Source organism: Sciurus vulgaris (genome assembly GCF_902686455.1).
Source record: "Sciurus vulgaris genome assembly, chromosome: 1".
NCBI classification, from domain to species: Eukaryota; Metazoa; Chordata; class Mammalia; order Rodentia; family Sciuridae; genus Sciurus; species Sciurus vulgaris.
In genome coordinates this window covers 111,084,645-111,111,450 of record NC_136461.1, presented here as the reverse complement: position 1 = coordinate 111,111,450, position 26,806 = coordinate 111,084,645, and the positions used below count along the sequence as shown (strand labels likewise).

The 26,806-nt window shown below is 41.1% G+C and overlaps 1 protein-coding gene and 1 long non-coding RNA gene across 5 annotated transcripts; both read right to left on the bottom strand.

The window, feature by feature from the left end:
- Positions 1–4,324: 4,324 nt before the first annotated feature.
- On the bottom strand, positions 4,325–25,233 carry LOC306642427. 4 transcript variants are annotated; one of them, XR_013758497.1, is made up of 4 exons: positions 23,858–25,233; positions 23,429–23,537; positions 21,810–21,924; positions 4,325–4,720 (listed from the first exon to the last, which is right to left on the bottom strand). It is a non-coding gene; the product is annotated as an uncharacterized lncRNA (long non-coding RNA). The 4 variants fall into 4 exon arrangements; XR_013758498.1 differs by having other exon boundaries at positions 23,429–23,502; XR_013758500.1 differs by lacking the exon at positions 4,325–4,720 and adding an exon at positions 4,730–5,347 and having other exon boundaries at positions 23,429–23,502.
- LOC306642046 (HMG box-containing protein 1-like) lies at positions 7,762–9,906 on the bottom strand. Its single transcript, XM_079107451.1, is given in 3 exon segments — positions 7,762–9,128; positions 9,131–9,650; positions 9,654–9,906. Coding segments are annotated over 3 exon segments (1,569 nt in total). The 5' UTR covers positions 9,894–9,906; the 3' UTR covers positions 7,762–8,319.
- Positions 25,234–26,806: the final 1,573 nt, after the last annotated feature.

Genomic DNA, 26,806 nt, shown 5'->3' with positions numbered 1-26,806 from the left:
ATAGCTAATAAAGTTGAGGTTACATAGACAGTAGCATTAGGGATGAGAATAACTCTGATCTTCTGAACTCAAGAAATTAGATGACTCATGATCCCTCACAATCAGCTCCATGAGTACAGTGATGAGACCACCAGCTTAAAACCTGAGACTCAGTCTGCCAAATAGTAAGATCATGTCTTTCCATTTCCAGGGAAGTTCTGTTTTTCCAGTTTGTAGAATGAGGGAGCAAGGGGAAATGCAGAAAAGCAAGAGTTGGGCAGCAAATGGATTTTATGTGCAGGTGCTGCCTGAAAAGCATCTTGAAAGGAGTTATTTCACTCCTCAGCACTTACTTCCATTGCTAAGCAACTCTGAGAGGATCTGTGTGCTAACATAAAAGGATATTTCTCAGTGAATTCTTTGGTGTTAAAGGGGACTTTCTTAGGGGAATCTAACCAAATACTGACCTAAGCCCAGGATGTAACGCTTGTTAACCTGCAGGTGAAGCACTAAGAGTATGGCCTTGCCTAATCTCAGAATTTGTCAAATCTCACAAGTCAAAATGGAATATGCTTTCACTTACCACCAAAGCAGGATCCACAATTTGGTTTGTCCTTCTACCTTTGGACAAATGCCATGGCCCTGGGAGCTCAGGTGAGTACCATAGTTCTCATTGGACGACCCAGCCCAGAATGGGAACAGGGATGTCTTTACTTGCCTAGTGTTATTTAACAAATCACATAGAACTAACTTGTTGAAAAATGGGTTCTCCTGCAGAAAATAGCTCAATTCCCCCTCTTCACACAGTCATAGCTATCTTAGAAAATCATAGAGTGGATGAGGTTTCCTGTAAGTCTCTTGCTTTCTTATATAAGAACAATAGGAGACAACTAAAAAATCTAATAGAAAAAAAAATATCATCATGCTTTTTACCCAAGCTTTGGCTATTAAGTAAATAAGTAATTGACTGGAAAATAGAAAACAGAATAAGTCTTTGTCTAATCTCAGAATTTGTCAAATCTCAGAAGTCTCTAAAGTCAAATCCCACTTAACATGTGGAATTGATTAAACAGTTATTGGAGGCTCAAAAAACAAAAAGCAAACAGCAAATGAACACAGGTAAAAAGGGCAGGAAGTGATTATCACACCTATGGCTGGAAAATCAAAAGGAATATGCCAGAATTGTTAGTCTGGAAACTTGGATGAACTGAGACCGAGGGCTCTGAGGTGAGAATATTGTCTAACTATTGCTGTAAACTTAGGTTATCAGAGGGGATGCTCCAGAACTAGACTCAAACCCTAAAGTGTTTGGGGATTAGTGCCAAGTTAGTGCTTGTTTTTCAGGAATTAGGAGGTACCCTGAAAGGCTGGCACAAGGCCTCTGAGGAATGGGTAAATTTCACTTCTGCCAGTACCTCCAGAGCTAACATGGAATCTAATAGAGCTAGAATCAAGACCTCCAAGGAAGGGGCAAGGCCAAACTGATGCTCTTTCCTTAGGAGATCTGTAAGGGGCATCCTTGCTCCTGGGACTCAGCAGGAGGCACTGGGCAGTTGGTGCTGGCGTCTAGGAGAGAACATAGACTAGTTCTGGAGTGTGGGGGACAACCTAGAATCTGGGACCAACTGTAACTACTGGAAACAACTGCCAAGGTAAAGAACTGTTACCCATGTGAGGTTGAAAATCAACAGTGAGCAAATAAATAGTAAGTAGCAAATCTCTATTTTCTTACCTTCCAGTTGCTTTCTATTGCTAATTTTCATTTACCACTTAATTCCTGTTGCTTCCTGTCACTAATCTCCTATTAGCAGATCTAACAGGCAGTCAGATGTTTTTGTAGGTACCAGGAAATGTGTTTAAAGCTGAAATATAGTAGCTTAAACAACACACCCTTACATCCTCAACACAGTCTCTTTATCCACAAATCTTTTCTCTTGCTAAGAACCACCGCTGGTGCTTGCGCCTCCATTAAATCCTTGCATGAACATTTCATGAGTTTGAAAAGCTTCTTCTGAGTCTTCCTAACTGAACTTCATTGCCTTCACTGGGCTTTTTTTCTCCCTATCTAAACAGATCTCTCTGGTCTTTTTCCTCTTACTTCAGTGGTAATGGAGTGAGAGAGAAGGACCTGAAGGATGATGTCTTTTTTAAACAGTCATTTGGAGATGAGGCCTGATCACTAATGTCTATTGCTACTACTAGATATGAGTAATTCCAGTACAAATGAACAAAAGACAGAGAACCAGGTTCCGAGCATTTCAAGTCTAAATACCCGGGTAGCATGAACTCCTCCTCTCATGGGCTGTCAGTAGTAGACAAACTAGTACATCATCAAGGAAATCAACCAAGTTAATAGCCCTCCTTCATTTAATCATTTTTAATAGAGAAAATAATCAAGAATCTTAATTCAAAAGGAAGAGAAAAGAGTTCAGAAAAACTTTTTATTTTTTTGGTACCAGGGATTGAACCCAGGGCCACTTAACTTCTGAACCACATCACCAACCTTTTTTAAATATTTTATTTAGAGACAGGGTGTTGCCGAGTTACTTAGGGCCTCACCAAGTTGCTGATCTTGAATGCACGATTATAGGCAGGCACCACTGTGCCTGGTGAAAGCTAATTTTTGATGGCATGAAGGGTGTGCACAGGAAAAACAAAATGAAAGAAGAGTTTGTAAGACCAATCTGTCTGATAACTGACATATGAAAGTTCTGTTGACACAGGGGAAAATTGTGCTCAGACAAGAAAAAACAGCTTCTTAGCAGCCTCTCGAAGTGCATGGGAATCCTACACACAAAGTCAATTTATGCAGAGCATGAAAGAAACTAGAATGAATGAGTTAGGGAAGATAACCTAGAAGGAGTTGCAATTATCTAATGGGTACGCCACTACCATCACTCATTCAGAGTCCAGGAATTTAATTTTGGGGGAAAAATATAAATTTTAGGGGAAAAAATATAAATTTTATGCTTTGTGGACAAGAAGGAATAACTAATAATAGAGAGTTAGAATTTTCAATTTGCAAATGAACATCCCTGTAATTTCTATTAACATAAAATATGATACACATTTACTTTATCTTCTGTGTTTAAGTTACAAATATGATCTAAAATGAATCTCCACTTTTTAAGTAATATAGAAAGTTGACAGTATTATTTGTGATACAAGCATAAAGACAAATATTAAACTGCTGTAGATGCTTGCTGTTCATGTTATTTTTATAATTGAAGGAAGTATTTCAAATATATTAACAAAAAAAGGTTACTTAACCACTTTTTAAAAAAATTTAGTTGTAGATGGACACAACACCTTTATTTTGCTTATTTATTTATTTATTTTTACATGGTGCTGAGGATGGAACCCAGTGCCTCACACATACTAGGCAAGAGCTCTACCACTGAGTTATAGCCCCAGCCCCTATTTACCACATTTAAAAACATGTTGCACCTATAGTTTTTCATTTTAAAATGGGAGAGTTTCAGAATCTGGACTTTATGTCCTTCAAGTTTTAATATTCTTTGGGACTAAATATAAATAATTTTAAAAATCTAGTTTTACTTTAAGTTGATAGAATCCAATGGCATTTATGCAGTGTACACTAAAAATGGGCAGTAATTATTAAAAATGCTCAAGAGTGATGATCCGGATGCAGATTCCATTTCTATCCTCATAACCTGAGCAACTGAGCAAATAAATTATTTGGCCTCCCTAATCCTCAGTTTCTTTTCTGGTACACTATAAACATTCACATTTCCATTAAAGTTAATAGGCAATTTAAATGAGCTTATGGGTGTACAGTGCTTAACATAATAACTGGTGTATAATTGTTCAATAAATGGCATCTATTGTTTTGTTTACTATTATCATTGTGAACTCATCAGTGGGTAATATCATGCAAGCACTTGGTTTTAAACAGCTCTTGATAAGCTCTTCAAAATAAAGTACTTAGACTGAATATCTTTTTCTGACACAATGTCAAGTCCAGTAATTACTGCAGAAGAGAGCTCAGAAAAGTGTTTTGAGACATTTCACAAAGCAATAGTACCATGTAGTTAGATGTGGAGCAGAGAAGAGTGAAATAACAACTTTCATTTGTGCTTGTGCATACATACATGTGTGTGTGTGTGAGAGATACTAGGGATTAAACCCAGGGCAGCTCTATCACTGAGCTACATCACCAGCCCTTTTTATTTTTTATTTTAGGACAGGTCTCACTAAATTACCCAGACTGGCCGGGAACTTGTTATCTTCCTCAGCTTCCCAAGCCTCTGGGATTACAAGTGTGCACCACCACACCCAGCAGGATAACCACTTTCAAAAAAAAAAAAAAAAAAAAGTCCCCATATTTCTTCCTTCAACTTTTTATAAATGTTTGCTACATAAATGGAAGTGTCTGGGATCACACATGTGATACCACCAGTATAGCCTCACCCAGCAACCGAGTCATAGATAGAGGTATTCCAAGGATCTTCCGGGTCTTAGAATTCAGTCTAAGTTAGAATGAATGCTCAGGAGAAAGGCGTTGAATCAGATGATCACTCTCCCCTTCCATTCTTCAGCATCTCTTCACAATCTCAGTTGCAACACCACTAAATGCCACTACCCAGTCAGGTTACGGATCACCAAACACCCAAGAGCCAGTTTTTATCATAGTCTATAGAAAGATTGCATTCAAGGGCCATATTCAGTTGCTTTTTGGATACCTTCATCAAATTATTCAAGATTCCTCTCAAATTCTGTCCTGAAAAAAAAAGAATAAAGAAAATTATCAGATACACATGTTATCATAAAATGGATGTCCATTATTTATATTCAAGCATGGTAATTATAAAATGATCAAGTGCAGATGACATCTAAAATTGATAATAAGAATATTTATAGAGAGCTGGAGTTGTAGCTCAGTGGTAGAGCAATTGCCTAGCACATGTGAGGCACTGGGTTTCATCCTTGGCACCACACAAAAATAACTAAATAAATAAATAAAATAAAAGTATGTCCATCTGTGATTAAAAGTATATTTTTAAAAAAGAATATAGAAGTAAAAAAAAGCAAAAGCAAAAACAAGCTACAGGTATGTAGCTTGGTGGTAGATAAAGTACTCACAGAGCATGCCTGAAGCCATGGATGCAATCCCTGGCACTGCATAATAAAAAATTTTAAAAAATCTGTGTTAGTCAGCTTTTTATTCCTATGACCAAAATACCCAACAAGAACAACTTAGAGGAGTAAACATTTATTTTAGCTCACAGTTTCATAGGTTTCAGTCCACGGTCAGCTGTCTCTGTAGTTGGCTGCTCTGAGCCAGAGGTAAAGCCAGAAAATCATGATGGAAAGGCAAAGCAGAGGGAAACTGTCCACCTCATGGCAGCTGGGAAGCAGAGAGCGAGGAAGGGGTGGAGAGAAGACAAACCTTTCCAGGGCATGCCCCCAGGCACCTACTTCCTCCAACTAGGTCTCACTTTCCAGTAATCTATTCAGCTATCAATGTATTAATCCACCAATGAGATCAGAACCCTCATGATCAAGTTATGTCCTACAAGCCCACCTCTGAACACATGAGCCTTTGGCAGATATTTCAGATCCAAACCATAAGAGCACTCTACAAGGAGACATGGTAGTGAAGGGTGACATTAGGAGCTCAAAATTGACAGTAATTTACACGAAACTCCAAGAATATGTGGGGAAAAGGAAATCACTATAATTTATGGGTATATTAAAATTAGTGAAGTTGGTGAGGGAGGAGGATTACAAGTTCAAGACCAGCCTGGGCAATTTAGCAAGACTATTTCAAAATTTAAAAAAATAAAAATAAAAAACAACTGAAGATGTAGGTCAGTAATAAAGCACCCCTGGGTTCAATCCCCAGTAGCAAAATTTAATTGACTAATTAATTAATTGAAAAAGCTCAGTTGTAGAACACTTGGCTTTGCTTTTTGCAAGTCCCCATGTTCAATCCCCAGTACGGAAAAAAACAAACACAAAAACAAAACAAACAGAAACACTGATTTATTTCCTTAACTTCCAGATGCCAGAATCCGCTGAAGTAGGTCTCACTGGGTCAAACCAAGCTGCTCAATGCTGCATGTGCTCCTCCCAGGAACTCTGGAGCCATCCTGTTCCCCTGCCTTCCCAGCTTCAAAAGGCTGCCAGCACTGCTTGGCTTCTTCTGCCCCTTCCTCCATGTCAGCACTAGCAAAGGCACGTCCTTGACTTGTCCTTATATCACCTCCCTCTCACCTGTTTTTGTCATCACATCTTTATCTTACTCTGGCCCCTTCATCTAACTTTAGAAGCATTTGTGCTTCCACTGGGCCCACCAGGATAAAATTCTGGATGGTCTCTCTATTTTTAGATGACCTGGTTAGCAACTTACCTTCATCTTCAAACTTAACTCCCTTACCAAATGACATAACATGTTCCTAAGTTCATGAACTAGGATGTGGACATTTTAAGAGACAGTCCTGCTACCCTAGGCCTCTCCATTAACTCTCTTTAATGAGGAAAAGGCACCAGGTCCCCCCAAAATCTGGTCTTCTTTCTTTGTTAATCATTTTTTAAAAAATTTGGACTCCCTCAAGTTATATATTTTATAGTAGGAATAATTAATTTCTTTTTTGTTTTATTTATTTATTTATTTTGGTACTAGGGATTGAACCCAGGGGTACTTAACCACTGAGCCACATCACCAGCCCTTTTTTTATTTTTTATTTTAAGGCCGGGTCTTGCTTAGTCACTTAGAGATTCACTAAGTTGCTGAGGCTGGATTTGAACGTGCCATCCTCCTGCCTCAGCCTCCTGAGCCACTGGGATTACAGGCCTGTGCCACCATGCCCAGCAGAATAATAAATTTCTACTGCAAAAAAGTTTGAGGATCCTAAAAAGCTCATAAAGAATGTCAGAGTTACCCACAATTATACAGACTTGCTGTAATATTTTAGTGTATTTCTAAACCTCTGTTACCTCTTTACGCATGTATGAATTTTTGCTTCTGAAGCATTGAATCCTGCTAATTTATCACATAAATGACAGACACCACAAACCACAGACTGTGAAAGGAATCCTACACAGCCGTGGGTCACTGTATACCTGTGGGCATGTGGTGGCAGCAGGCGGGTCGGGGGGATGGCAATGATCATTGTCTTCTTGTGAAGTCACTCACACATTACACCTTATAGGATTGGAGGAATACCATGTGAAACTAATCCCATGGTAAAATATCAAAAAATACAACCTTTCAGAATTAGATTTTCTTTTTTTTTGAACTTTTTTTTCATTTTATTTGAAATAATATACAAGAATATAGTGTGCAAAATTGAGAGGCAACATCATGAAGAAGTGTAAATGAACTGAAATCAATTTTACAGTTGTGATTCCTAACCAGAAACACCACTTGGTAAGTAACATGAAAAGCCATGATTGTAGCTCAGAGCAAAAGCAGCTGTATTGCCAATGTATTTGCTCTAATTTTAGACAGTTGGAGGAAAAGTAAAGTGCAAATGTTGCACTGCAATAAGTGCAAAGTCTGCCCCCACCATAAAGATATGATGACAAAATATATTTAAGATATGTGGCTGAGGAGATATAGAACACAAAGTTAAAAAATACAATGGTATCGAACTGTTAATAGCACCATTACAGTGACTATATCCCAATGCTATTAACTAACTTTTCCTTGGCCAGGCTAGGTCTCCACTGGAATAGTGGATGAGTGCTGCCACCTGCTGCATGAACTCAGCATACCTGTGGTACTCACAGCAGGTGGCATTTTTTTGCTGGGACAGCTACACCATCCACCTTCCACATGTTACACAGTCTCTTGGCACTGGCCAGACTAAGAGCGCCTGTTTGGCACAGATACTGGGCCACATGGTGGGTGCTCACAGAAAGGCCAACCCCAGCTTCTGCTTCATTTCATCTTGTTTACAATACAGATTAATAAGCAGTAAGGAGCCAATGTATAAACAGCAGTTACATGGTTTTAAAATTCCTCTTTCATACAATTTAAAATAAAACAAGTATACACTTCTCCTCTCTTTCTACTGTACTTTAGCACCACAGGATATCAATTTTCAAGCCTATATTACCTGATAGACATATATGAAGTTTGGAAGGAAAATAAGGCAATTTGGTTTACAATGTTGATAGTTTTAGCATACTTAATGCTCTAATGGAGAAAGCAAATCCTCACTCATATTATTAAATCATTTCAAGATTCAATGCTATCAGTATCTTATGGTCACACGAATTCAGGACAAATGGTGAGACCTGGATCTTCTTAAGTCTTTCCATCAAGAGTCAATGTTTATGCAACTATAGACTTAAGAACATAAGCATCCTGGTTTAATGTTGTTGTGAGCCTGAATTGGTTCTTTTCCTTTTCCAACAGTCAGGATTTAAACGTTTTTGTTCTTCAGCCAAAGCCTTTGCTTCTAATGTATACATCCTTCTCTCTTCATTCTTCATTTTCTTCCACCTGTCACCAAGGATCACACTTATGGCTCTGTTATCTTTCCCTGGATACATCTGAGTATATTCAACTCTGTATTTTTTGGCAAAAAGCATGAAGGCATTCATTGGTCTTTTGCACTTATTAGGAGAAGTGGCACTCACAGTCCCTGAGCTGTGGTTTTTGACAGCTTTAGCATACAAAGAATTGGAAGAGAGCTGTGATGATCCAGGTGAGCCACAGTTTTTACTGAATCCAGATCCTGCAAAGTCTTGACCACCAGGTCCTCCACAAGACAAAGATGCACGACGCTGATGAGCCATACTACTTAACACATAAACTGCAGAAGAATCCATAGGTGTGAAGTCATAGCTTTTAAATGTATCAAAAACACCTGAATCATCAAAATTAATGGCATCAGGGTGTCCAGGAGGTAGACATACATCGCCAATATGAATTTCACAACATGGAATGCCATGCTGTACCACAGTCAAGCTTGGATAAAATGATGACCAACCTTTATTTTTAACATAGAAAGGGTGGTCCAGTTTACACTCTACGGTAAGTAAGCCATCTTCTACTGTACCAGGATCAAAAGTCAACTTCAGTACAGACTCACCAAATGATACACTTTCTTCATGTGATAACAATTTTAGACCATCAGAACCATAACCCTTGTGAGTGCCCATTTGGAGTTCTTCTCATTATCACAGCCTTCAGCTCTAGCAAAATCTTCAACATCTTGCCATTCCTTATTGCTTCCCTTATGAAAGCACAGTCGTGTGCCTTTCAAAAAACAGTGCCAAACAGTTGAAGGCCAGGAATTGCACCAGCCCAAATCGTCATCATCGGACAGGGAGGACATACAGAAAATGCCAGATTCTGACTCACTATTTGCCCTTTCATGTCTTACTGGTGTTTCCTCCTTCCAGTGGTGGTGAGAGAAGGCTGGCTCACTCTTTGCAGAAGAGGACACTGGTGGAGGGCGTGCATAGGAATGTAAACTTTTGCTTGTAGCTATGATGTGTACAGGAGATGATCTGTTATAAAACGAGCACTGCATAAGTGGACTTTGTGGACTCGTGGCAATATTTGCTAATTCTGTTAGCCAATCCACCTCATTTTCACGGTAAGTATTTTCTGATATGTCTGAGGTATTCTGGTTCCAAGATGGTCTTGGATATTCTTGATGAGAAACATCGGAATTTAGCTGGTATATGGCAGACTAGGTAGAATCACTTTGAACAGCCTGAAGTTCAGGAAGGTCATCAAGCTCCATGTGCTCATCACAGGAGTTATAGCCAGGTGAAGATGGCAAGTTCTCATTATACTGTAGCAACTCCAATGAGTCATTCATTCCTGAAGCTCTCTTGTCCATCACCAGCAGGAGTTTCTGTACTGCATTAGGCATCTGATTTGTCTTCACTTTCCACACCATGTTACGGTGCTCAGACAAACCTGTCGCCATTACCAAGTCTTTCAAGCTTTGTCTCCAGAATTAGATTTTCTTGTTTGTTTCACAAAACATGACAATCATCACTGAGGTCTGGTGCCCTAAATACATACACTGTATACAAGTATTAAATTCAAGATATATGGGGGTTTCAAGATGGCGGCCTAGAGGGTGGCTGCATTTCATGTTGCTCCAGGACTCAGGATTCAAAAGAGGAGATATTGGGATGCTTGGGACCAACTCAAAGCAGCCGGGTGACTCTCACCCCCTGGGGAGGCATCCCGGATGGGACAGTGGTCCCGGAACGCAGGAAACTTTGTGAAGTAGAGCTGCCGGCGAGACGCCCCTCCCCCCGCTGGAGCAGTGAACTCCGACAGCTGGGAGCGCCATAAAGGAGGCCGCTCGGCACAGCGCTGGGACTCGGAGCCACCACTGGGGCTCCGGCGGCTGTCCAGGGGAGGAGGGGCGAGGAGAGCTGTGTGGACTCAGAACACCGGGGCCTGCCCTGAGGAGGAGGAGGAGGAACGTGGCCACTTGGATTCGGAGTGACTGCACCAGAGCTGCAGGTGGTTGCCAGAGGAGAAGCTGCGCGGCGAGCTGTTTGGACTCAGAACGACGCTTCTGAACCCCGGGGCCTGCCCTGAGGACAAGGAGGAGGAAGAGGAGCGCGGCTGCTTGGATTCGGGTGACTACACCAGAGCTACAGGCGGTTGCCAGAGAAGGGGTGGCATGGCGAGCTGTTTGGACTCAGACCACTTCTGAACCCTGGGGCCTGCCCGGAGGAGGAGGAGGAGGAGGAGGAGGAGCGCGGCGGGGCGTGTGGACTCGCAGTGACTGCATTAGCGCTCCAGGCGGCTGCTCAGAGGAGAAGGCGAGTGGTGAGTTGTTTGGACTTAAAGTGACAGCTCCTGAACACAGGAGGGCTGCCTGGAGGAGAAGCGTGGTGGGACGCTTGGTCTTGAGTGGCCACACCAGAGCTCCGGGCAGTTGCCCAGAGGACCCGTGCAGCGGGTCACGTGGATTCAGAGCCACTCAGAGGGACTGCTCCTGAACACCCGGGGGGTTATCTGGAGAAGGAGGAGGAACGAGGAGGGTCACTTTGACTCGGAGTGATTGATTCCCCAGGGCTACGGGTGGTTGGTGGGAGGAGGAGGCACGAAGTGAGTTTCTTGGACTCCTAGTGACCGCACCAGAATACTGGGCGGCTGTCTGGAGGAAGAGGCCTGTGGCGGGTCTCTGGGACTCAGAGGGATTGTTCAGGGCCCCAGGTGGCGGCTCAGAGGAGGGGCCACACAGCCAGGAGATTAGGTGCAGAGCAGGGTCCCAGGATCTAGGAGGCTTCTGGGTGGAAGAGCCACACAGAGACAGGCTTAGGGCGGAGCGAAGGTTCCAGGCCTGCGGGCAAATTCTCTGAGGAGGGGCAGCCTAAGGAGATTCATCTGCGAAGGGTGAGGCTCCCAGGCCCAGGAGGTAGGGCCGGGCCCCGGGAACTTTGCAGAGGAAGGCAGCCCAGCCCAGGCGGTAGCTGTAAATTGAGGGGAACCTCTAGGAGGGAACTGACCAGCGAGACCTCCCCACCAGGTGAGTCTTCCCTGCTGGGTGAGGTTTCCCCACAAGGACGGTAAAACCAGAGACTCAGGCCCAAACAGGCCTTGCCTCAGCCGGCAGCCTAGGTCCCCTTTGGATGACCATTGGTTAACAAGTGGAGGCACCTCTGCCCACTAGCAGGGATTATACCCCACCTGAAGGCCACCACTCCTAGAGAGGCAGCTTCCTTGTGGAGCACCGCATTATCAACTTCCTCCATGACTTCAGCCTACTGAAGGCTAAGGGGGGATATATATAGAAATCTTCAGGGACATTGTAAGTCAATAGAGGAAATCTGCAATATCTCAGCGGTCCACTGATACCTGAACAATATGAGAAAACAAGGAAAGAAAATGCTGCAAACAAATCTAGATGTTACATCAATAAAACCTAATGACAGCATGGCAGAAGAAATGACAGAAAAGGAGTTCAGAATGTACATAATTAAAATGATCAGAGAAGCAAACGATGAGATGAAAGAGCAAATGCAAGCATTGAATGATCGCACCAATCGACAGTTAAAAGAGCAAATACAGGAAGCAAAAGATCATTTCAATAAAGAGTTAGAGATATTGAAAAAAACCCAAACAGAAATCCTTGACATGAAGGAAACAATAAACCAAATTAAGAACTCCATAGAAAGCATATCCAATAGGATAGAACACCTGGAAGACAGAACCTCAGACATTGAAGACAAAATATTTACCCTTGAAAACAAAGTTGAACAAACAGAGAAGATGGTAAGAAATCATGAACAGAATCTACAAGAACTATGGGATATCATGAAAAGGCCAAATTTAAGAATTATTGGGATTGAGGAAGGCCTAGAGAAACAAGCCAAAGGAATGAACAATTTATTCAATGAAATAATATCAGAAAATTTCCCAAATCTGAAGAATGAAATGGAAAATCAAGTTCAAGAGGCTTATAGGACTCCAAATACACAAAATTACAACAGACCCACACCAAGGCACATTATAATGAAAATACCGAACATACAAAATAAAGACAGAATTTTAAAGGCTGTGAGAGAAAAGAACCAAATTACATTCAGAGGGAAACCAATACACATATCAGCAGATTTTTCAATCCAGACCCTAAAAGCTAGAAGGGCCTGGAACAACATTTTTCAAGCCCTGAAAGAAAATGGATGCCAACCAAGAATCTTATACCCAGCAAAACTTACCTTCAAATTTGACGATGAAATAAAATCCTTCCATGATAAACAAAAGCTAAAAGAATTTACAAAAAGAAAGCCAGCATTACAGAACATTCTCAACAAAATATTCCATGAGGAAGAGATGAAAAACAAAGAAGCAAATCAGCAAAGGGAGGAATTATCCTAAAGGAATTGTCAAATAAAGGAGGAACCAAGTTGTGTCAAACAAATAAATAAACAAAATTTTAAAAATGAACCAAATGACTGGGAAACCAAATCATTTCTCTATAATAACCCTGAATGTTAATGGCCTGAATTCATCAATCAAAAGACATAGACTGGCAGACTGGATTAAAAAGAAAGATCCAACAATATGTTGCCTACAAGAGACTCACCTCATAGAAAAAGATACCCATAGACTAAAGGTGAAAGGATGGGAAAAAACATACCATGCACATGGACTCAGCAAAAAAGCTGGAGTATCCATCCTCATTTCCGATAATGTGGACTTCAAGCCAAAGTTAGTCAGAAGGGATAAAGAAGGTCATTTCATACTGCTTAAGGGAAGCATAAATCAGCAAGATATAACAATCATAAACATCTATGCCCCAAACAGTGGCTCATCTATGTATGTCAAACAAATCCTTCTCAATTTCAGAAACCAAATAGACCACAACACAATAATACTAGGTGATTTTAACACGCCTCTCTCACCACTGGACAGATCTTCCAGACAAAAATTGAACAAAGAAACCATAGATCTCAATAACACAATCAATAATTTAGACTTAACAGACATTTATAGAATATACCATCCAACCAAGAGTGAATACACTTTCTTCTCAGCAGCACATGGATCCTTCTCTAAAATAGACCATATATTATGCCACAAAGCTAATGTTAGCAAATACAAGAAGATAGAGACACTAGCATGTATTCTATCAGATCATAATGGATTGAAGTTAGAAATAAATGAAAGAGTAAAACACAGAAACTATTCCAACATCTGGAGATTAAACAATATGCTATTATATGATGAATGGATAACAGAAGATATTAGGAAGGAAATTAAAAAATTCTTAGAGGTAAATGAGAACAAAGAAACATCATATCAAAATCTCTGGGACACTATGAAAGCAGTACTTAGAGGGAAATTTATTTCATGGAGCGCATTTAATAAAAGAAGTAAAACTCAACAAATAAACAACCTAACACTACAGCTCAAAGCCCTAGAAAAAGAAGAACAGAACAGCACCAAAAGTAGTAGAAGACAGGAAATAGTTAAACTCAGAGCTGAAATCAATGAAATTGAAACAAAAGAAACAATACAAAAAATTGACAAAATAAATAGTTGGTTCTTCGAAAAAATAAACAAAATTGATAAACCTTTAGCCACACTAACAAAGAGAAGACGAGAGAAAACCCAAATCACTAAAATTCGGAATGAACAAGGAAATATCACAACAGACAGGATTGAAATACAAAACATAATTAGAAGCTATTTTGAAAATCTATACTCCAACAAAATAGAAAATTTCGAAGACATCAACAGGTTTCTAGGAGACATATGAATTGCCTAAACTGAACGAGGAGGACATAAACAATTTAAATAGACCAATTTCAAGTACTGAAATAGAAGTCATCAAAAGCCTACCAACAAAGAAAAGTCCGGGACCAGATGGGTTCTCAGCCGAGTTCTACAAAACCTTTAAAGAAGAGCTCATTCCAATACTTCTCAAAGTATTCCATAAAATAGAAGAGGAGGGAACCCTCCCAAACTCATTCTATGAAGCCAATATCACCCTGATACCTAAACCAGACAGAGACTCATCAAGGAAAGAAAATTTCAGACCAATATCCTTAATGAACATCGACGCAAAAATTCTCAACAAAATTTTAGCAAATCACATACAAAAACATATTAAAAAGATAGTGTACCATGATCAAGTGGGTTTCATCCCAGGGATGCAAGGTTGGTTCAACATCAGGAAATCAATAAACGTAATTCACCATATTAATAGACTTAAAGTCAAGAATCACATGATTATTTCAATAGATGCAGAAAAAGCATTTGATAAAATACAGCACCCCTTCATGCTCAAAACACTAGAAAAAATAGGGATAGTGAGAACATTCCTTAACATTGTAAAGGCCATTTATGCTAAGCCCATGGCTAATATCATTCTAAATGGTGAAAAACTGAAAGCATTCCCCCTAAAAACTGGAACAAGGCAGGGATGCCCTCTTTCACCACTTCTATTCAACATCGTTCTTGAGTCTCTGGCCAGAGCAATTAGACAAACCAAAGAAATTAAAGGGATACGAATTGGAAAAGAAGAACTCAAACTATCCCTGTTCGCTGATGACATGATTATATATTTAGAGGAACCTGGAAATTCCACCAGAAAACTCTTAGAACTCATAAGTGAATTCAGTAAAGTAGCAGGTTACAAGATCAATGCCCATAAATCCAACGCATTTTTATACATAAGTGATGAATCTTCAGAAAGAGAAATTAGGAAAACTACCCCATTCACAATAGCCTCGAAAAAAATAAAATACTTGGGAATCAATCTCACAAAAGAGGTGAAAGACCTCTACAATGAGAACTATACAACACTAAAGAAAGAAATTAAAGAACACCTTAGAAGATGGAAAGATCTTCCATGTTCTTGGATAGGAAGAATTAATATTGTCAAAATGGCCATACTACCTAAAGTGCTATACAAATTCAATGCAATTCCAATTAAAATCCCAATGACATACCTTACAGAAATAGAGCAAGCAATTATGAAATTCATCTGGAAGGATAAGAAACCCAGAATAGCTAAAGCAATCCTTAGCAGGAAGAGTGAAACAGGGGGTATTGCAATACCAGATCTTCAAGTCTACTACAAAGCAATAGTAACAAAAACGGCATGGTATTGGTACCAAAATAGAAAGGTAGATCAATGGTACAGAATAGAGGACACGGACACAAACCCAAATAAATACAATTTTCTCATACTAGACAAAGGTGCCAAAAATATGCAATGGAGAAAAGATAGCCTCTTCAACAAATGGTGCTGGGAGAATTGGAAATCCATATGCAACAGAATGAAACTAAACCCATATCTCTCACCATGCACGAAACTAAACTCAAAATGGATTAAGGACCTCGGAATCAGACCAGAGACCCTGCAGATTATAGAAGAAAAAGTAGGTCCAAATCTTCACCTTGTTGGACTAGGACCAGACTTCCTTAACAGGACTCCCATAGCACAAGAAATAAAAGCTAGAATCAACCACTGGGATAGATTCAAACTAAAAAGCTTTCTCTCAGCAAAGGAAACTATCAGCAATGCGAAGAAAGAGCCTACAGAGTGGGAGAATATCTTTGCCAATCATACTTCAGATAGAGCACTAATCTCCAGAATCTATAAAGAACTCAAAAAACTCTACTCCAAGAATTCAAATAATCCAGTCAACAAATGGGCTAAGGAAATGAATAGACACTTCACAGAAGAAGATCTACAAGCAATCAACAAACATATGGAAAAATGCTCAACATCTCTAGTAATAAGAGAAATGCAAATCAAAACCACCCTAAGATTCCATCTCACCCCAATTAGAATGGCGATTATCAAGAATACGAGCAACAACAGGTGTTGGCGAGGATGTGGGGAGAAAGGTACACTCATACACTGCTGGTGGGGCTGCAAATTAGTGCAGCCACTCTGGAAAGCAGTGTGGAGATTCCTTAGAAAACTTGGAATGGACCCTCCATTTGACCCAGCTATCCCACTCCTTGGCCTATACCCAAAGGACTTAAAATCAGCATACTACAGAGATACAGCCACATCAATGTTCATAGCTGCTCAATTCACAATAGCCAGACTGTGGAACCAACCTAGATGCCCTTCAATTGATGAGTGGATAAAGAAACTGTGGTATATATATATACAATGGAATATTACTCAGCCATAAAGAATGATAAAATTATGGCATTTGCAGGCAAATGGATGAAATTGGAGAATATCATGCTAAGTGAGATAAGCCAATCTCAAAAAGCCAAAGGACGAATGATATCGCTAATAAGTGGAGGATGACACATAATGGGGGGGAGGGAAGGGTTAGTGTTAGGGTTAGAGTTAGGGTTAGGGAGGGGGGCAAGTATGGAGGAAGGAAGTACTGTATAGAGGGTAAAGAGGGGTGGGAGGGGTGGGGGGAAGGGAAAGAATGGTGGAATGAATCAAACAACATTACTCTATGTAAATTTATGATTGCACAATTGGTATGCCTTTACGCCATGTACAAACAGAGAAACAACATGTATCCCATTTGTTTATAATAAAAAAAAATAAAAAATTAAAAAAATTAAAAAAAAAAAGATATATGAAAAACAAGATGGCAGTAATTAGAGGATTGTGGTTGTGACTCAGTGGTAGAGTGCTTGCCTAGCTCATGTGAGGCACTGGGTTCCTGCCTCAGCACCACATAAAGACTAAAAAAATAAAGGTATTGTGTCTGTCTATAAAGGAAAAAAAAAGATGGCAGTAATTAAAAATAGGTACACAAACCTCCCACATCAAAGGGAACACAGATTCAGCCTTTTGCCAGTGTTCCTAATTTGGCACCTTCTCAAATTAGAATCTCTTAGCTTCATTTCTGATGCAGAATCATTTCTCTGTCCCCAGCTTGCTTACGGAGAGGGAACATTTCCTCCCTGGGTCATAGAATCTTTTTTGCCAATGTTGCTAAATAAAAAGAATCTCCATGGTGTGTGCCTATAAACCCAGCTACTCAGGAGGCTGAGGGGAGAGGATCACAAGTTCAAGGCCAGCCTCAGCAACTTAGTGAGACCCTATCTCAAAATAAAAAGGGCTGGGGATATAGCTCAGTGGTGAAGTACTTACCTAGCACGTGTGGGACCCTGGGTTCAATCCCTGGCACCTATCCTAGAGAATGTAGGCTAGATGACTTGAATATGTTTCCTCTCATCCTTGTGGGAAGTAGTCTTTTTTTCTGTCCATAGTATATAGATAGGGCAAATCAGTATGTATTACTTGATAAATTTCCTGATTCCCCTAAACTTTTGAGGGAAATTTTACTCTATAATATACCAAAAAAGTTTTGACATTTCACCTTAATTTATTGTAGGTCACTTTTGGGTGCAAGTTTTGATCAACCAACCAAGTAAACAGTGGGAGCCTCTCCCAGCAGCTCAGAGGGACACAATGGATACAGAATCTCTAGTTAGTGCACTTAAATCAATGAATGAACTCAGATTGGTTCAACATTATGTTTCAAGCTCCTGCTTCTTCATCTTACTATTCTTTGCCATAATTGTATACCCCAGGAATTTTGTCCATATAAACTGGCCAAGTCTTAAAATGTTTCTGGTTGTATTTCACCTTCTCATCAGTCATGGCACTTCATATATTTCCCTCTGGGATTTGCTGAGATTTGATTCTAATTATTTGTCCAAAGTAATGAAACCTGATGGTAGTAAATCCTAATGAGGATAGCAGACCCCTGTGAGGCAAACTACGTAGGGGAGGCCATTGGAGGTTCTTCAGGCAAATGGAGGAAAGGCTACTTATCATGCTTAGTGGTGGGAAGGTGGGTTTCAAGATTTGAAACTTCATCAGAATCAAGCCATATGACACCATCCCTAATGTTAACATAAGAGATTCTGTGATAGTTTACAAGACTCAGGCCTACAGTTCCATTTTTTTTTTTTTTTTCCTGTTTAAGACAGTCATAGAAGTTTTCAGGTCCCTAACTTGAGCTAGAATTTCTTTTTACTCATTTTATTCTTTTTTTCCACATTTTTTATTGGTGCATCATAGTTGTGTATAATGATGGGATCTGTTATTCACATATTCGTTATATGCACACAATGTAACAATATAATTTGACCAATATCACTCCCTAGCACTTCCCCTTCCTTCCCCACCTCCACCCTCTTGGTCTCTTCCCTCTATTGATCTCCCTTTGATTTTCATGAGATCACCCCATCCCACCTTTCTTTCCCTTTTTCCTCTCTAGCTTCCACTTGAGAGAAAACATATGATCCTTGACCTTCTGAGTTTGGCTTACTTCGCTTAACATAATGGTCTCTAGTTCCATCCGTTTTCTTGCAAATGACAATTTCATTTTTTCTTTATGGATGAATAAAATCCCATTGTGGATATATACCACATTTTCTTTATTCGTTAAGCTAGAAATTTAGGGTTGTGAGTTCATTGTTTTGTTTTTCCTATTCCTCTGGTGCACTAACAAGCAATTAACCATAAGAAGTATTCTGTTACTGTAACTAATACCTGAGATAATCAACATATAAAAAGAAAATGTTTGTTATGGCTCACAGTTTTAAGAGGTATAGTTTGCATCTAAAGTATCCCACAAAGGTCCATGTGTTAAAGTCTTGATCCCAGTTTGATGCAATGGGGAGGTGGTGGAAACTTTAAGAGTCAAGGCTTGGTGATGGGTTTTAGGTCAGTTATGAGAGTACCCTGAAAGGGTATTGTGGGAACACAGCCCTTTCCTCTCTCTCTTGATTCCTGGTCATGAGATGACAGCTTTGTTCTACCTCATGCTCCCTGTAATGCATGCACTGCTTCCTTGTAGGCCAAAACCAACAGGGTCAAGTCATTAACTAATAAACCTGGGAGCCAAAAATAAAAACCTTTTCTCTTTATAAGTTGATTATCTCAATTATTTGTTCAGTAAGGGAAAGCTAAATAATACAGAAAGTCGGTATTAAGTGGGGTCATTGCTATGACTATTCCTGATTATGTGGGGAAAGCATTTGGAAGTGATTCATTGTAGGAGTTTGGAAAAGTTTGAAAAAGCAGGTTAGAGAAAGTTTAGAATACCTGAAGGGAGCTTAACAGGTGATTCTGGTGAGGGCTCAAAAAACTAGAATTCTGATATGGAGATAGTAAAGGCAATGCTGATGAGGTTTCAGATGGAAATGAGGATTCTGTTGGGAATTAGAGTAAAGGTCACCCATGTTACATGTTAGCCAAAAATTTGTCCATGCACAAAGACTTCATGGGAGGTTGAGCTTAAATATGATGGACTAGTTTATCTGGCAGAGGAAACCTCAAAGCACTCAGTCTGTGGCATGGGTATTACTGGCTACTTTTAAGCAAATTTGCAGTGAAAAAAAGAAACAAAAAGGAACAGAGCAGAGATCACTATTTGTCTACTTCACCCTCTCAGATTCTAATTTATTTTTGACCTCCTGAAGTTATGTCCCTTCTTCAAGCCTGTGACCTTCTCTCTGGGGGTGCAGGAGATAACTTGAGAATTGTGATATTGTTGGCGATGTTACTATGAATTGTTTAATGGGTAGAAATTAACTCAAATAATTACATTTATTGACCCTCCTAGAACTTAAACCTTAGAAAAATAACAATTGAATATTTAGTTTTCCTCCAAAGAGAAATTAGAAATGACAAGTTCTAATTGGTCTGCCAGTCTAGTCTTGAAATTATTTGACTAATAGGTGTTCTCATGAGCCCCAAAATTTGTTCTATCACATGACTTCCCCTATATGTCCCCAGAGTCCAAAGCCTCCCCCTGTGTCTAAATTTAGGGCACCTGTATAGTGGGTACTTACAATTTTATTTTGTCTTGGTAACCATCTTTAAATATGTTTAACTTTTTCATACCAAAAGTAGGATTCAGTCACTCTTGACACAGTTTCTAATACTATATATATCCCACTCAAGTGGATCCCAGTAGGTGGCCAGAGATAAAATTTAGAGATATCTCTCCCACGTTGCAGACTGGGCTTTCTTCTTTCCCCCTGTTTCCTTTAAATGGATCATACAGACATTTGCCCATGAATTTAAAGTGACCACCCATCAGTCACAGTATGACATCTTGAACTTGTGTCTGCTTGCTTTAAACTCACTAAAGTTCCCCAAGAGAAATGCTTGGATAATGCCCATGGAACCAATATTGGAGTTGGCACAAGAGTCCTCCCCATTCTTACTCCTTCTCCCTCTCTTCTCCATGACCTCCTCCCTATGTGTGACTTCTGGGTATGCTGACCCTTCAAAATTTCTAAGTTTTTTTTTTTTTTAACTCAAATTTTCACATGTGATTGTTGTCATAAGGCCCAATCTGGCCCCTGGTGGTGAGGTCACCCTGAGGAGATCATGCAGATGTGTCTCCTGCTGAAGTTCTTCTTTCTGGGTCTCTGATGGCAGCTGGAAACAATAGCTAGCAGCTAAATTGATGGAGAGCTCAAAGAGTTTCACTCAAAACAACATGATATGCAAAATTCAACTGTATTATACACCAGGAGTAATATCTTCAGAAAGAATTCAGACAGCATTTCAGCAATTGAGAGCTTAGCAGCCTATCGGCCCTTGTTTAGAAGCACTGCCTTCCCTTGGGAGCAAAGACCCAGTACTTTCACATTCTAGATCAAAAATACCACATCTCATTCAGGTCTCCCAACCTGAAAACAAAGCACCAATTGAAAGTTTTCAGCCCCTAGACTCTGGAACTCCTGGAAACTGCAGGAGTCAGAGCACTGGCACAGATCTGAGATATGAGATTGTTCCTGGAAAACAAAGAACAGTGGGACTCTTCCCTACCCCCCACATTTCTTTTCTCTTTCATTGTATTGCTTAATCAGGTCATTCTTCTCAAGCTTTAATTCCTCTTTGCTACCTTCCCCTCAGAAGTAGGAAATTCCTGTGGCTCCTGTCACTTTTCTTTGTTCTATTTGAGCAAATTTCAAGTCCAATGCTTTAGTTAGGTCTTCATGATTTTAGCACTTCCAATCCAGGTTTGAAGGTCTCAGGGCATTTGGCTGTTTGAAAATGGTGAACGTTCAAACCAAGTCAGTCCTTGAAAAAGAACTCGAATTGGACAGAAATCCAGCCATGAAGCTCAGTACTATATATTCATATCACAGAACCACTGGGTCAGGGCCAAAGTGCAGAAAACATAATCTGTCATGTTTACCTGACTTTTTGTTTCTATTTCCTTTATGTTAAACTTTAGATCATTCATTTTCATGGAGATAATTATATAATTACGTCTCCTACGGGTGTTTCTACCTTTCCAGTACCTGCCCCATCTAACCTTGCCATTTTATTTATTTATTGTTGATATAAAGGTCATTAAGAAATTTTACCCAGGATTAAGAAAATTATTATAAAGACAGAAAAACAGCCTACCTCAACCCAATTGTGATCCCATTTTGTTTTTTTCTCAGCTAAAAATATCCTACATGGAAAGCAGGCAGAAACAGAATTCTTTGTGACTTTCATGTACCCACTTCCTCCAAGGTTTCTGTAGAAGTGCAAGAAAAAAATCAATAGCACCTTTGGGCTCCCCATTGAGACCTGGCAATAGACGGTCTATCACTGCTGCATACTGGGGATTTTATGGTGAGACTGCAATAAATCACCGAGTCAATCTTAAAGCAGAAGATGGAACCATCTTTATTTACCAACTGGCTGTCTGGATTCAACAGCTGGTGGGATGGCTGCAAGTTTGCACCTTTTGGCCCCCTCCAGGGGTTAGAGCATACCTTTTTATACCACAAGTAAAGCATGTCAGTACATTAATCATAAGTGGCTGTTGCTATTACTTAAAACCACTAACAAAAGTCATGAGATCTAAGATCATAAGCAGAAGGGGAAGTGGGTCAAAACAACCCTAGTGAGTACAATTTAAAGAATGTTTACTAATGTCTAGATAAACATTAACATTCTATGTGGTTAGCGTACATTGCCCAAGAAAAAATGGAAATCAAAAAGAGAATAATTTTACATTGTATAAGAATTGCCATTTTGTGTTGCCAAACATGTCATCCTAAGCAACTGTTGATGGGTACAGAGGCCGAGTTTTTTTTTCCATGAGAGAAGGGTAAAATGGAGTCTGTTTGGTAATTGCCCGTACAGCCTGGCCCATAACAGGGAAAGGCCCAATTGAAGATGCATCACAAATCTGGGTGACTTTGTCTACAAGGACTCAGATTGGAGGCAAGACAAGTCTCAGAGCTAGCATCACAGGGCAGCCACATCCCCAACAATACCTATCCGGACCATCTGAAAAGCTCTTGAGAAATTTCCCCTTTCCTTTGATCCATTTTCTACATGCTCCCTCCCCCTCCCCCTGCCAACCACAGAACATTAGTGGCCAGAAAGCTTTAAGACCACTGCAGAACACACAGAGCCAGGTAGGAGCAAAGGAATAGCTGTGCTTCCCTGTTTTGGAACTCAGGCTGTCTGAAAGCCCCATAGTCCTCCCAAGAAACTAGGAGAGATCAGGAGGGCAGCTTGTGCTGGCAGGATGAAAAAGTATGCACCTGGTCTGTTCTCCCACGGAAAGCCCAGCAGACCTCTTCTACCTGAAACTTCTCTAACAGCTGATCAGAATGACTGTTCAGTTCCTAAAGGGACAAGAGGGACCTTGTGAGGACATTTCCCTGGTCTTCAAGGAAGACCCCTGAAAATTCTGGCTTTGAGATACACTGCCAAAAGGAAGGAGCAACAGCAACCCAACCAAAGGATCTTGAGATTTCTGTGAGTTACTCTCAAATGGTTTAGGAAATCCATAAACATGGAAAGAGAGTAGTAATAAAGCAATGTGGGAATTTGCGAACTGGCAAATCTACATGAAGAATATTCTTGCAACTTTTGGAATGTTTTAGGTTTTTGGAAAAGGAGTGATTGGAAGTCATGTTTCAGGTTCTTTTTGGGTAAAAACTCTAAAAAGTAGACAATAAACTCTGAGATGAAAGGAACAAGAGTGGAGGTAAGTCCCTGCCCAGCTACTCTCCACATCTCACCTGTCCCAGCCTGGGGCTGGCCCTCACTCGAGTCTTGAAAGTCGGTTATTCTGCATTTGGCAGACCCCATACCTCTGGAGATAAATAGGAAGATTCTTCAATGCAGAAACTGCGAAAGAATTCCCCTAACTGGGAATCCAACAGTCATCAAAGAGGTGAAAACGACAAATTTTAGCCACGAGACCACCAGTAATAACGAACCACACTTTCTTTTTCAATCCTTTCAACAGGAACTCCATTGCACTGTCCTCTGAAAAGCTCTGCCTTCTCTTTCTGTCGCCCGCCTTCCTCCCCAAGAATTGTTCCAGAAGACAGTCCCATCCCTGCTTTCTGCAAATTGAGAGCCTGCACAAAACGTTCTTCAGAGCCCTCCCACCCCCTGGCGCCGGCTAGGTGGACAAGTCCGGGAGGAATAGCCTCACAACTGACCTGGAAATGCGCCTTTCTGAGGCTGTGGCATGCGGAGAGATTGTAGTCCGAACCAGGGCGGTGGAAGGGGTTTCCCGGAAGAAGCGGGAGGAGAGGTCTCCGGGGAGAGAGGACCGCAGGATCCCCAACGACAAAATTTCAGGATCCCCAACATCATAAATGATTCCGAGGGATGCAGAAACCAAGACAGTCGGGATGGAAAACTCTTTCAAGCAAGGTTCGGGGCTCTGAACTGATCTCCAGCCTTCACAGTACACACACACAACGTGCTGCTTTGCCGTTGCTCAGAGCATATGCTCCTTCCATATGCTCAGTCAAAAAAACTTCTTGACATTGGTGTTTTCATCAGAACCCACAACAAATTCGTGTTTTATTCTCGGTAAACTGTGTGGACCTTGGGCTACACAATCTCTCCCCTTTCAGGATCTCTGAATCTGAGCAAACGACTCTTCTGGTAAGTCCAGAGGGATCGATTTTATGCGCGATTCTCTGCCCAGGATCCTTAGTCTCGAAGTTGGACGTCAGTGCCCTTTTTCTTTGAATCTGCCCCTTTTCTGGATCTGTTCTCTAGGGTGGGAGAAAGGACTGAGTTTCTTCTGCGTCAGTCAGTTCCTCTCTCCCAGTCAGGACCCTCCTACGCCTTTTCTTTCCGCCTGCAGGGGGTGCTTTATTGGGTTTGATGAACCTGAGCATCATGTCATGGGGCAGTACACCAAGTGAGTTTGTGCTTCCTCAGGCGCCGAACGCCTGTGTAGCTTCTGTAGTGGAAAGAACATTTGCCCCCCACTTTGCAATGTTTATTTGAGGCAAAATGCCCCCCACCCCAATGTGTGAGACCCCAGAGGATCCAAATGCGATAGAAAGGTGAATCCTCTCATCTCCCCTCTCCTACTCTCCGCTCTCCTCTCCTCTCCCCTCCTTCCCTTCCCTCCCCTCCTCTCCTCCTAGTGGGCGAAGGAAGAGAAAATATAAACAATAGGAAGGGGCGGTGGAGGAATTTCATGAAATTTCCTGATCTAGTTTCCATGAAGTTTGTCTCAAGTTCGTTTCAAGTTTTACAACTTGGCTCTCCATGGAGTTCAGTTGCGTCTTGGTCTCCTGGTTGAACAAGAGCAGAACTAGACTGAATAACCCGGCCTGGAGGTCAGTGAGCATGTGGCTGACGCCTCTCCAAAGGGTGGGAATAATTGGAATTTAGGGTTTGAAGAAAACGCGACTGGAGAAAATGAACCATTCTTCAAAGTTTAAAAACTTCATCTCTAAAGAAAAGCTGAAAGAATGGGGCGGGAGGAACACGTTGTCTTTCAGTCCAATCTCTTCTGCCTGTCGGCGGTTTGCTGTGATGTGAACGCCAAAACCCATCCGGACACAGGCTTTCTGTGAACACAAACCGCCTTTATCTTTTTGTCCTAGTTTAAAATTCATTGCCCATGACCCGTTAAACAGAAAAATAACAAAAGGCAATCAAAGACGTTTAACGTATTATAAGGGTAAAATAAATTTCTCCTTCAAGAAAGAATCTCAAAACCAAGGAAGGAGACACCAGCGTTGGTGAAATCTGCGTCTGCTGTCCCTGGGTCTTCCAAGAATCGTCTCTGCTTCCCTGGGTCTACGCGGACTCGTGACCTGGTCTTCAAATGAATGCAATACTAGCCGCATAAGCCTGGCTTGGCCTGGATTGATAGTCTATATTTTTAAATAAATACCTGCTTAAATTTGTAAGTGAGATTAAGTACTGGACCAAAATTGAGTCAAATAGAATAAGCGGCTGCGGCAGGAACCCGAAAAGTCCCCTTTTTTGGGGAGGACCGAAGGAGGCACAGGGTTGAAAGGACTTAGGAGGAAAGATCCTGTGAGTAAGGTCCCTCCGAGTAGGGAAGAGGGAGGGAAGGGAATGCCCTGCAGTTCCTGGGTGGACTGGAAGCACGGTCATTTTCAAGAGTCAAGAGCACAGTCCTCTGGGGGGCGTGGAAAAGGCCGCCTGGGCTCCGTGCACATTTGAAAGCCCAAACCCCACCAGCTCCGGCAGCTCTAGGGAGCTGGAGAATCTGCCGGGGGGAACATCGTACTCACGGATGCATCGCACACACATGGATCTGGAAGCCCTGCATGAGAAGCGGAACCCAAAGTCAGAGCCCGAACCACAAGCACTTAATTTCTCAGGTGGATACAGAACCCTAAACCAGGGCCTATGCGAGCGGCACTCCTTTGGGTGCTTCCTGGGGCTTCCTCCCAATTCTCGTTTCGAAATGCAGTGAATTTCGTGTATTGGGGAAACCGTGATAGTTGGAGATAGCAGATGAAAGAATTGTATAAATGTATCTTGAATGGCTCAGGAAGCAGTTTCCGTAGTGTAGTGGTTATCACGTTCGCCTCACACGCGAAAGGTCCCCGGTTCGAAACCGGGCGGAAACAAAGAGTCTTTTAAAGAAGCGAAGAGATGTCAGCCCTTTTATAGGGGTGGGTGAGCAACCAGACCACATCAATGTCAAGGGCAGGTATTACATCCTACATGCTTGTGTCCCTTCCAAATGCCTGTTGTTGGAAACTTTAACCCTCAATGTGACCCTTCTGGAGGAAGAGGGTGGACATTAGGTTTAGATGAGGTCATGATAGTAGGGGAGACTGGTGGGATTAGTGTCCTTTTAAGAGCAAGGAGAAACCTCAGAGTAGTCTCTCTCTGACTCCAAGTGAGGACAGTTCCATCTCTATCTGTATCTCCATCAGGTGGTTTGCAAGCCAGGAACAGAGCCCTCGCCCTGAGCCAAATGAACTGGCAAGCAGTTTGATCTTGAACTTCCTAGCCTCAGAAACTGAGAAATTAATTCTTAATTGTTTAAATCATTCTGTCTATGGTATTTTGTCATGGCAGCCTGGGCTGACTGAAACAACTGATTCCCTGGGGAATCGCTGGCATAAAACTGGAAAGTTTATTTTCTTAGTTCTTGA